General features: G+C 51.3%; 1 protein-coding gene across 7 annotated transcripts in view; it reads right to left on the minus strand.

Moving 5' to 3' along the window:
• TBC1D2 (TBC1 domain family member 2) overlaps positions 1 to 12,207 on the minus strand; it is a 47,495-nt gene that overhangs the window by 11,089 nt on the left and 24,199 nt on the right. For all 7 annotated transcript variants that reach the window (XR_006889669.1, XM_046669029.1, XM_046669020.1 and 4 more), the window contains 3 exons: positions 8,807 to 9,202; positions 5,694 to 5,804; positions 286 to 473 (listed from right to left, as the gene is read on the minus strand). Coding sequence is in view for 6 of the 7 variants with exons in the window: in XM_046669029.1 (XP_046524985.1) it covers positions 286 to 473; positions 5,694 to 5,804; positions 8,807 to 9,202 (695 nt within the window). In the remaining variant the exon portion in view is untranslated. The remainder of the gene's footprint in view (positions 1 to 285; positions 474 to 5,693; positions 5,805 to 8,806; positions 9,203 to 12,207) is intronic.

Here is a 12,207-nt window from a genome sequence, read left to right on the forward strand (position 1 = left end):
AGACAGCTCCAGGAGGCAGCTAGGGAAGCGGAGAAAACAGAGCTGGAGGCAGACCCACGGCAGGTGCACAGACGTGTTGTGTGGCCGCGGGCAAGGGGCGCCTCCTCTGAGCCTGCACCACCTCAGCTGTAACACGGGGCTCATCCCAACCCATGCTCCCTTCTCTGAAGACATGAGGAGTTGAGGGCTGTGCAGTGCTCACACACGGTCAGCAGGGACCGGCAGCAGGGCAGCCGGGGCCCCCCGGGTCATGACACCCAGCCCGCTGGCTGGCCGCTGGCTTACCTGATGGGGCTGAGCACGCCGCTGTCGGCCGAGGCCTCGCCGGCCTCCCACTGCAGCGCCTCCTGGGTGAGCTGCCTCAGCAGCTCCGAGCACTCACTGGCCTCGTCCCCCACGGCCTCCTGCAGCCTCCGCAGCCCCGCCAGGTACTTGCTCTCCACCTGGCAGTTCTTGGCTTGGAGGTAGGCACACTGTGGGGGGGGGGCGGGGGGAGGGGCTGGTCAGAGCCGCCCCAGAGGCCTGAGGCCTGGACAGCTTTACACAGCACAGCCCTGCTTCCAGCTCTCATATCCCATCCCCTCCCAACCCCCGGCCCTTCATATAAGAGAAAGGAGATGGGTCCTGAACCCAAGGGTTTACAGCAAGGCAGAAAGGGCTCTAGGAGAGGGAGGCCCAGGCCCAGGGCTGCAGTGGGATTCAGAAGAAAGAGGAGAGAGGTGGGAGGGGCAGCGCAGGGTCTTGCATGGCCTGAAGTTCCATCCTGGTTCAGCCACTGCAGGCTGGGTGACCTATGGCAAGTCATTTGACCTCTCGGTGCCTAAGCTCCTTCATCTGAACAAGGGGGATAGTATAGAGTCTGCCCCAGGATTCTGGTGAGGGTCAGATGAGCTGATGAGCATAAAGCCCTTCCCAGGGCACTCGGCCCAGAGCGAGCTCTCTGTAGGTGGTGTCACTGAGCAGTGCCACCTACAGACCCGCAGCCCTGGACACTGCGCTTGTGCCCTCTGCTGCCACCGCATGGGCGCTTTCCGTTCCTCCAGCTCACGACCTCTCTGGCCTCAGGGACGCACACCACTCTGGGTCTGCCCGCCCCTCCCCTGCCCTGAACTTCCAGGCTTCTGTTTACTCCAGCCGGGTGAGGCTGGGCGACCAGGGAACCTCCGGGCCCGAATTCCCACTTGTAAGGTGGGACGTAAGAGCCTGCCTTGTCACTCTGCTGTGACCTCTGGGCCAGCCTGGCTCCTGTCTCATCCTGGGGGGTCCCTCTGATGCACCCCTGCCAGGTCACCGTCCACAAACTGAGCACCGACTCCCAGCCACGGGTGAGCCTGTCCCCGGTTCCAGCTGGCTCCCAGCTCCCTTCCCGCTACCGCCAGGGCCTTTCCTGAGTGCCCTCACCAATGCCCATCTCCAGATTTCAGCTACAGAAGGCCCGGTCTCCCTGTTTCCGGCCCACCTCCTGGAGCCCAGCCTCCACTGGAGAGCCACTGTGGTTTTCTCAAAACATCAGGCCGACTGAGGACCTCCCACTCAAAACCCTGCCAACAACCCCATGTCCTCAGAGCACGCTCCAACTCCTCACCCTCCAGGCTCACGGCTCACCCTCCACGCCTCAACCCACAGGTCTGGACTACGCCGTCTCTTCCTGGAAGGCCTTTCTCCACACTAACTTGCCTTTAGGATTCCGTGCAGCAGGCACCTCCTCCAGGAAGTCTCCCCTGACTTTATTCTTCCCTTTGGGCCCCAAAGCAGCCTGTGCCTAACTGCATCTTGATTGTGTTCAACTCCCGACCGAGCCTGCGCCCTCCTTGAGAAGTGGGGGAAGGACTGCGTTAGCTCTTTTTTAACTGTGTGGTGGAATTCACCAGGGAGGCCCCCGGGGCCAGGGCTTTTCTTGAGAGATTTCTGGTTACTGATTCAATCTCCTTACTAGTTACAGGTCTGTTCAGGTTTTCTACTTCTTCCTGATTTAGTCTTGGCAGGTTTTTCAGTTTCTAGAAATTTGTCCATTTTATCCAGGTTATCCAATTAGTTGGTGTAAATTGTTCCCAGTGCTCTCTTACAATCCTTTTCATTTCCATACACTCAGTACTAATGTCCCCACGTTCATTTCAGATTTTGAGTCTTCTCTCTCTTTTTCCTCTAGTCCACCTGGCTAAAGGTCTGTCAGGCTTGTTGATCTTTTCAGAGGCAACTTTTGGTTCCACTGATTTTCTCCATTGTGTTCCTGTTGTCGATGTCATTCACCTCTGCTCTAATCGCTGGCATTTCCCTCCTTCAGCTGGCTTTGGGTTTACTCCTTGTTCTGGTTCCTTAAGTTGTAAAGCTACCAGGTAGCAAACAAACACAAAGTTGTAAAGTCAGGTTGTGGATTGGACATCACTCTTGTTTTTTAAGCATTTATAGCTATAACTTTTACCACTGCTTTCACTCTCCCGTAAGTCTTGGTATGTTGTGTTTTTTTCTATTTCTCTAAGTATTTTCTAATTTCCCTTGTGATTTCTTCCTTGACTCACTGTTTAAGAGTGTGTTGTGTAATTCCCACGAATTTGTCAATTTCCAGTTCTCCTCCTGTTGTTGACCTCTAACTTCACCCTTCTGTGGTTGGGGAAGATACCTTGTATATCTGTCTTTCCAAATCTATTGAGATTTGATTTGCAGCCTGATGGGGTCTATCCTGGAAAGAGGCCCACGTGCCCTTGGGAAGAATGCTGCGCTGTGCTGCTGGGCGGAGCATTCTGTCCAGGGCCATCAGATCCAGCGGCTTTACCGAGTTAGGTCTCCTGCTTCCTTCCTTATCTTCTGTCTGGTTGTTCTCCCATTACTGAGAGTGGGACATTAAAGTCTCCAATTATTGTGGAACCGCCTATTTCTCCCCTCAATTCTGTCAGTTTTTGCTTCGTATATTTTATTTTGCAAGTTTGTTAATAGGTGTATAAACATTTATAATTGTATCTTCTGCTGTATGGAACCTTTAATTAATATAGAATGTCTTTCTTTGTCTCTTTTTTTTAATTTAATGTCTCTCTTGTCTAATATTAGTACAGCCACTCCTGCTCGCGTTTGGTTACTATTTGCAAGGAGTATCCTTTTCCATCCTTTCACATTCAATCTATTTCTGTCTTTGGATATAAGGTGCATTACTCCTGTAGACAGCATATGGTTGGATCCTGTGTGTTTTATCCATTCTGCCAATTTCTGTCTTTTGATTGAAGAGTTTAATCCATTTACATTTAAAGTCTACTGGTAAGAGGAGACTTATTTCTGTCATTTTGCTATTGTTTTCTATATGCCTTATAGCTTTTTTGTGCCTCATTTCCTGCCTTACTGTCTTTTTTTGTGTTTAGTTTTCTTGTAGTGAAATGTTTAAATTCCTTTCTAATTTCCTTGTGTATAGTCATATATAGCTATTTTCTTTGTGGTTACCATGGGGATTACATTTAAAATTCTAAAGTTATAACATTCTAATTAGAATTTATATCATCTTAACTTCAATAACATGGTTCCATCCCTACCCTTTTGGTTGGTGATGTCACAAAATTACATCTTTATACACTGTGTGCTCCAAAATTAAAGTAATAATTCTTTTTTTTTTTTGAGGAAGATTAGCCCTGAGCTACCATCTGCTGCCAATCCTCCTCTTTTTGCTGAGGAAGACTGGCCCTGAGCTAACATGCATGCCCATCTTCCTCTACTTTATATGTGGGATGCCTACCACAGCATGGCTTGTCAAGCGGTGCCATGTCCACACCCGGGATCTGAACCGGCGAACCCCAGGCTGCCGAAGCAGAACGTGCGAACTTAACCACTGTGCCACCGGGCCGGCCCAAAGTAATAATTCTTTTAAGTGCACTAGTCTCTGAAATTATGTAGAAAAAAAATGTGGAGCTGCAAACCACAGGTACAATAATACTAGCTTTTACAATTGCCCATGTGTTTACCTTTCTTGAGGTCTTTATTTCTTCACGTGGCTTGAGTTACTGTCTAGTGTCCTTTCATTCACCCTGCAGGACTCCCCTGAGCATGTCCTGCACAGCTGCGCTAGTGGTAATGGACCCTCTCGGCTTTGTTTATCTGAAAATGTCTTAATTTCTCCCTCTCTCTGGAAGGGACATTCTGCCAGAAATGGATTCTTGGTTGACAGGGTTTGTTTTTGGTGAGGAAGATTTGCCCTGAGCTCACATGTGTGCCAATCTTCCTCTACTTTGTATGTGGGATGCTGCCACAGCATGGCTTGACAAGTGGTGTGTATGTCCACGCCCAGGATCTGAACCTGTGAACCCCGGGCTGCTGAAGCAGAGTGCGAGAACTTAACCATTATGCCACTGGGCTGGCCCCCAAGACAGGTTTGTTTTTTTGTTTTTTGTTTTTTTAGTACTTTGACTATGGCCCATTGCCTTCAGGCCTTCAAAGTCTCATGAGAAATCTGTGCACTGAGGATCCTTGTCTGTGATGAGTTGCTTCTCTCTTTCTGCTGTCAAGATCTCTCTGTCTCTGGGATTTGAAAGTTTGATTATAATGTGTCTCAGTGTGGGTCTCTGAGTTTATCTTACTTAAAGTTTGTTGAGCTTCCTGGATGTTTATATTCATGTCTTCCATCAAACTTGGGAAGTTTTCGGCCATTATTTCTTCAAATATTCTCTCTGCCCCTTTCTCTTTCTCTTTTCCTTCTAGGACTCCCATACTATAATGGGTACATTGGTCCACTTAATGATGTCTCACAGATCACTTAGGTTCTGTTCCCTTTTCTTCAATCTTTTTTCTTTCTGTTTCTCAGACTTGATAATTTCCATTGTCCTATCTTCAAGTTCACTGATTCTTTCTGCCTGCTCAGCCCCGCCTTTCAATCCCTCTAGTGAATTCTTCATTTCAGTTCTTTTCAGCTCTAGAATTTCTTTTTGGTTTCTTTGTAGGTTTACTATCTCTTTATTGATATTTCCATTTTGTTTATACATTGCTTTCTTGACTCTCCACATCTTGCTTTAATTCTCTGAGCATCTTTAAGATAAATGTTTTAAAAACTTTGTCTAGTAGATCTGCCATCAGGTCTTTTACAGGGACGCTTTCTGTTCACCAATTTTTTTCCTTTGAATGAGTCATCCCTTCCTGTTTCTTTGAATGCCTTGTGAGTTTTTTGCTGAAAACTAGACATTTGAACCTAATAATGTAGTAACTCTGGCAATCATTTTTTCCTTGGGGTTTGCTGTTTGTTTGTCTGTTTTAATTGTTGTTGTGTTCTTGACTGTTGTAGTTTGTCTCTGTGCCAAGGATCAGCCTGAGGTGTAAATTTAAGGTCTTTTCTGAGCCTTTCCCTGGGTATCTGTGGTCCCTTCCTCATTTCCCCCATATATGAAGTGGTTTTAGAATGTCTAGTCTTTAATATCTGGCTCCCAAAATGGAAAAAGAGAAAAATGAAGGAGAAAAAAAAAGGTGCCAGCCCTGTAAATGCCCTGGCAGTTACTTTAGCCAGGAGGGGGAGGTGCAGCAACAGTGGGGCCTGCCTGCTCCAGGCAGTCAGAAGTAGCGATCAGCAACTGGCGCCCAGATGCCTGATATCTGAAGACAGCTCATGAAGGGCATGGTCCAGAGGGAGAGCTGACAGGTAATGAGGAGAGACACAGGGATGGGACGGTGAAGGGTTGGAGGGTGGCCAGGAATGGGGATGTCAGAGCAGGGCCCCCACCGCTCACCTTCATCAGGAGGGCCTTCTCCCTCTCAGCCACCCTTCTCCAGAGCTTTGTGACCTGGTGGATCTCGGAGTTGAGAAAGCGGTTCTGGGTCCGGTATGCTTCCATGTCATCCTGGAGACAGAGCAAAGCACTGAATGAGCTGCACCATAAACATCTCCCTGGTCCTCACCCTCAAATGAGCTGCCAACACTGCCTTTCTTTAGAAATGTCCAATAATGGCAACGGAAAAGGAAGTCTGAAAGGAAAAAAATTATGGCTAGCCCCCTTCTCTAATCTTGATCATAGCATGATATGGGGGAGAGAACATCAGGCCTGGAGCTCGAGTCCTAGCTCTGCTGTTCTGGCTGGGGGGCCTCATGGAACTACTCTGACCCTGTTTCCTCATCAGTAAAAGGGGCAAATATCAACTACCCCACTGGACAGCTGGGAGGCTAAGTGAAGAAACAAGTGTCATTACACTAAGTTCAGGGACCAAAGCATAACAAACAATCAAATAGTGTTTGTTTTTAAATTAAACATATTTGTCGTACATTTGTCATCATAGCGAATAATTTTCAGTGGAAAATTTTTTGACTTAGAGTGGCTTTGTAAATATTTTCCCATTTTGCTACATAAGCTTCCCAATGATCATTTTTAATGTCTGATGACTATTCTATTGGGTGAATTTACCATAACTTTGTTATAATTGTTCTCCTGTTATTTTTCCATTTGAGCCTGGGGTGTTTCAGTTTGTTTTTGACTGTGAATAAAGCTGTGATGTACATCTCTGGGCCCAGAGTTTCCCCTTTGAAGCTGTCCAGCGGATGGAGTGAGACGCTGCTGATGGAACATGCAAGGAGAAGCTGGCTGAGTCCCGGGCAGGTGCCAGCAGGAGCTTGGGCCTCAGAAAGCAGCAGCTGCAGCAGTGGCTCAGTCTTTATTCTGCTGGATGGATGCTGCAGAAGCCATTTGAACACAGCATGTGCTCACAGCCATACCTAGCAACTCCAGGGCATTTACTAGCTGAAACTCAACCCCTTCTCTCCTACTCAAGGAATGACCTGGACTGTAGGTGAGGGTGAGAGACACTATTGCACGGATGACTCTGGATGGGCCCTGATCCATCTGGAAATTAACATCACACCTGGCCTGTGGCACCTCACCATCAGGGCTGGGTCACCTGCACACAGCCCACAGGTGATCCTGACCCACCCTGGCTGGGTTTTCAACTGGCCAAGATGATCTCCTTCCTTGTCCCGGGCCCAGAAGATGCTCACAGCATTTCCCAGGCTTTGGACAGGTCGCATAAGGTACCCTGCATCCAGCCCAGACAGCGAGGCAGGGGTGAGCACCTCTCGGAGCAGCAGGGGCGTGGGGTGGGGTGGCATCTGGGCAGCACCTTCCCATTCAGCTCATCGCCCTACCTGGAGTGATCTTCCTGGCTCAGAACTGTAGGGAGGAAAAAGAGACCTCAGAGAGGAGAAAAGCCATGTGACAGTCACCAGTGACGCAAAGGAGGAAAACACAACTGGAGAAGGGGACAGGAGGAAGAGGACGCTGCCTGCCTTGGGGGATCAGGAGCCCGGATTCTCTTTGGGAAATGCTGCGTGGATTGGCCCTTGTGCCGGGGGGAGCAGCTGATTAGATGTGGGGAACCCAGAGGACTCGCTGCAACCCAGCCACTAGTGCTGCGACCCTGGACCAGTCCTTCCCCCTCCCCAGCGTTCAGCTGTCCCTGCCAGAAAATGAGGGGGCACCTGGGCCTCGGAGTCTCCCAGCTCTGACAGTCAGGAGGCCAGTGATGCTGTTCTCACACTGACAGCTTCACCAATGGGCATTTCCTCAGTCACAGGGGAGCAGGAAGTGTGAACATGCTCTGTCCCCAAACTTAAAGATGATGGACTTTTGATGGAGTTTCTATTTTTTCTAGATCAGACACCTAAGGGCTAACAAATAAGGAACTTGAGTACACACCACTCTCGCTAGCACAAACCACGGGCCCTCTGAGGACCAGCTGCAGATGTAAGTCCGGCCGATGTGCATCACAGCCAGAGTTGCTCGTATCTGGGCTCGCCGAAAAATTAAATTCCTGGACGTGCAGACACAGGGGCGCTCAGTCACAGACGAGTCCAAGCTCCACGGCTATGTGTATGTGAGCATCTGTGGCCGCCAGGGTTTGGGGCAGGTCATACGGCTGGTTATCTGGCTGCCTTTAGGGACAGTGGGGGCCAGGAGCACTATCCCCAGGCCTCCAGGTGGTCCAGTGGCTCCGGTCACCATCCTCTAGAGAGAAGGCTACAGCCCATGGCCAGCATCACACAGAAAATAAAGTTCCTGCCCTGTGCTGCAATGGGTCCCTGAGGGATGGGGCAGCCTTTCCCAGGTGGCAGCCACGAGCCTGGCTAGGGTGTGGCTGCGAAGGCAGCAGTAGCTAGAAGAGGCGACGAAGCTGGAAGGCAGCAGAGCAGACTGGTCAGAGATGCGAGCAGCACTCCAATTCCCATTCCCCCACTTCCTCAGCACCAGACCCTGGGCAGGTGGCTTCACCGTGCTCAGGCTCAGCACTCTCATCTGCAAAGTGGGAGCACGCATGCGACTGCCTGATAAGGCTGGTGCAAGGACTCAAGGAAATGACGCGAGGTAAGCACTGAAGACGGTGCCTGCCAAACAGTAAATATTCTAGAAATAGGAGCAGCACTCAGGGCCATGACCACGAGCAAGCCACAGCCAGTCGCAGGTCACCTGCACTGTGTGCGGGACTGCCGGGGGAGGGCAGCCCGGGCACCCTGGGGGCTCCCAAGGGTATCAGCACGGTACTAAAGGAGGCAGACGAGGCCAGGCCCAGACTCAGCTGGTCTAACACTCCGGAGTTCTGACTCCATCTCGGGCCCTTTCATCTCTGATTTGTCAACCTAGAGATACCGTCACTGTTTATCCTAGGATATCAAGAAAAGGTCAAACTGCGCTGGGTCTTCTGGTTGAGAAAGAGGAAGAGTGTAGCCATACTTCCATCAACACATATTTCAAGTCACGACTATTCCAGTATTAAGGGTCATCCCACTCTATCTAGAAAACCCTGTGTTGACAGCAGCATCCTCCCCAAGAGCCCCGGGCCCTAGGAGGGAGGGCCCTACCTTCAGGTGCTCCATCTTCTCCTGCTGGCTCAGGAAGTCCCGGTCGGCAGCATCTGGGGGAGTGGGCGGCTGGTTGTGGGGCTGCATGAAGTCCTGGGTGACCTTCTCCAAGAGCTGGCAGATGACCTGCTGTTTGGCCTGGTTCTTGTCCATGAGCAGCTGCACGTGCCGCTGCAGCTCCTGCACCTGTTGCTCGCGCAGGCTCGCCGTCTGCACCAGGCCCTCCCGCTCCTGCTCCAGCGCCTCCACGTGCCTGCCCAGCTCCGCGATCTGCCGCACTTTGTGTCGCACCAGCTCCAGCCGGTCCTTGTCCTCGGCCGCCGCTAGGTACGCACTGGACGCCCTCTTCTCCTGCTGGGCAGCCTCCAGCGCCTTGTGCAGGATCCTCACCAGCTCCTGGGCGGGGAAAGGGAAGCGCCTGGTGAGCTCGGGGAAGGCTGTGAGGTGCCAGAGGCGAGGCAGACACCATCACCAGTTCTAACAGCTCTGAGAGGCGGCCAGCACCATCCCCTGGGGCATCTCATCCCAGCACCCACTTCCTCTTTTTCTGTTCAAGAAAGTTGTAGCCAGACACATGGCTCCCCGGCTAAAGACTACATTTCCTAGCCAAGCTTACAGCCAGGTACAGCCAGTGACTCTTCTGCCTGAACAGACATGAAGAATGATGTGGGCAGATTCTGGGTCATATCTTCAAAGCCACCACACATGTGCTCGCCAGGTCCAGATCCCCTTCCTACTGGGTGGGAAATGGCTGGAGCAAGAGCAGCCACCTTGGGCTCACAAGCAGAAGTTGCAGGTTGAGGATGGCAGAGCTGCCCCCCAGCTCAGAACTGCTCACCTACCTCCGGAGTCGCCTACGAGAATGTGAGAGAGAAAGAAACTTCCACATGGAGTTAGGCTACAGTACTGTGAGGCTTCCCTGATACAGCAGCTGACCCCATGCCCTGACTAATATATGTCCGTTTCAGAGATGAGCAACCTGAGGCCAGCAGAGCAGAGTGGAATTTAATCCCAAATCATCCAGACTCCAAAGCCTGTGCCCGGTCAGTAAGGAAAGCAGGGGTGGCAGCGACGAGCACATGGGCCTTGCTGTTCTCTCTCATTCCTGTGGCAGACTTTACTAATCAACCTCAATATTCCTTCCTGCCTAGCCTAGTTGAGGCCTCAGAATCCTTCTGAACACAGCATCTGAAAAGTCACCACCAATTGAGCTGAGATGGCATGAGAGAGGACAGACATCGGCAATCCTCATGCCAGGCCACACACAGAGGGCATCCCTCAGTCCACTCCGCCTAGCCCTCAGCCCACCACGCGACGCCTGCAGGGCTGGTGCTAGGAGGTGCCAGGGCTCAGAAACCACAGACCTCGATTTCCTCCTTGGCAGGGGTGCTTGATTCACACGGAAACTCATGGTTTGGCTCCCTGTGCCTTGGAGCTCCCAACCTCCCCAGCTCAGGGACCTGTCCCACCCCAAGGCAGGGATGGGAATTCCTTGAGGGCCAGCATCAGAACATCAGAGGCCAGGCAGCACAGGAGCCAGGCCCACGTGAACCTCAGACCTGGTGGGTTGGGCCCTGAGGCTATAGTGCTACGCTCCGTGCCAGTTCATCTGAAAACGATGCGTTCCTGGAGACAAGCTAACCACACGCACGCCAAAGTATTTAATCAACTGCACTGGCTGATGGGGTTATTTGCTAAGAACAACTCCATTTGGAGGAGAACCGCCCCAAATCATGACTTTATTTGAGAAGCTAATGACAAGACCAAATTAGCATGCATCTTCTGAAACCTTGGTACTAGAACCCTTCTCTGGTTCTCTCTTTTCCATCCATCCACCCATCTGTCTGTCCATCCAGCCAACCTTTAACAAGCACCCACTCAGTGCCAGGCCCTGTGCCAGGTGCTGGGGCCCAGAGAGGGAGTGGTCGCAGTTCCCACCTTCAGGGACCACAATGGCGGCGGGGGCAAAGGTGTAGGGAATGATCTACTGAGAGAGAGGGAAGCACGGGCGTCTGTAGGGGCGCAGGGCAGCGGGCAATGGCTTCTGCCCGGGTGGAGGTGGGGCAAGACCAGTACATCCCGCTCTGCACATCCTTTCTGTAGAAGGCAGAGTGCTTTAAACTGATCCTGGAGAATGAGGCCAGAGATGGACCAGCAGCAGGTGGGAGATGAGAGCTGGGAGGGCTTTCCAGACGGGGCTGGGCCAACAGCTGAGCAAAGGCCCAGAGGAACGGAAGAGCAAGTGCAGAGCTGTGGGAGTCCTTGGGTGTGGCCGGAAGGTGGAGTGGGGAGGGTGCTTACAAACCTAACTGGAATGTTCGGAATGAAGAAATCAGCTTCCCAGGGCTGTGCTGAGAGAGATTAACATTCCTGTGGCTCCTAGACCATTTTCTGGTTCAGCTGAGATCTGGAGATTACCTCGGTACTGCCTGGTGAAATAACCAGAGACCACTGTGCAGACTTGCCCTAGGCTCAGAATCAGCTGGGTATCTTTCCCCCAACTGTGGGGGAGTCAACGCTGAAGCCCAGTTCATCACATCCAGCTGCCTCCCCCTTCCCATATCTGGCTCTCAACATCCAACACCAAGACACCAGCCCAGGAGGCTCCCCCCCCACCCCCAATCCCTGCAGCAGAATGAGACCGGGAGAAAGGGACCAGGGAGAGAGACGGCGCTGGAGGAGGAAACAGAAGATGAGGAGGGGAATGGATCAAGATTTAGAAAACCTGGAGGCTGGGAGGGAGACCACCTGGTCCAGTCACCTTGCTGTGACAGGGGGAGACTGAAGACCCAGAAAGGAGAAGGGAAAGGACTAAAGGGACCTGGGGGATCCCCACAAGTGGGAAAACATGCCACACTGGAGGGCTCCCAACTCCTAACCCAGGATCCTTCACTACTCCATGACGTGTGGTTGATGGATTTTGCATTGAAATGCTTCGTTAAATTTCTTTAACAATGGAAATAACCCATGTTCACAGCAGCATTATTCACAATACCCAAGAGGCAGAAAAAACCCCAGTGTCTACTGACAGTGGATAAACAAAATACAGCATATATACACATGGAATATTACTCAGCCTTAAAAAGCAAGGAAATCCTGACACATGCTACAACATGGATGATGCTTGAGGACATGATGCTAAGTGAAATAAGCCGGTCACAAAAATGCACATACACACCATAGAGAAATACTATGAACAAAAAGGGACGCTCACAACACAGCCTGTTTTGAAGTTGCTTTTGTTCCTGTGATCCGCTGTGGCGCCTCTCCAGGCCAGTGAGCAGGGAGCAGCAACGCAGGGGTGTTTCATATATGAATTCCCTCAGCCCCAGCCCCACGACGGGCTTCTGGCTTGTTTCCAGTTCCCACAATTACAAGCAATGCCTTAGCACCAATTCTTA

Source organism: Equus quagga, chromosome 1 (assembly GCF_021613505.1).
Source record: "Equus quagga isolate Etosha38 chromosome 1, UCLA_HA_Equagga_1.0, whole genome shotgun sequence".
In the NCBI taxonomy this organism is placed as follows: Eukaryota; Metazoa; Chordata; class Mammalia; order Perissodactyla; family Equidae; genus Equus; species Equus quagga.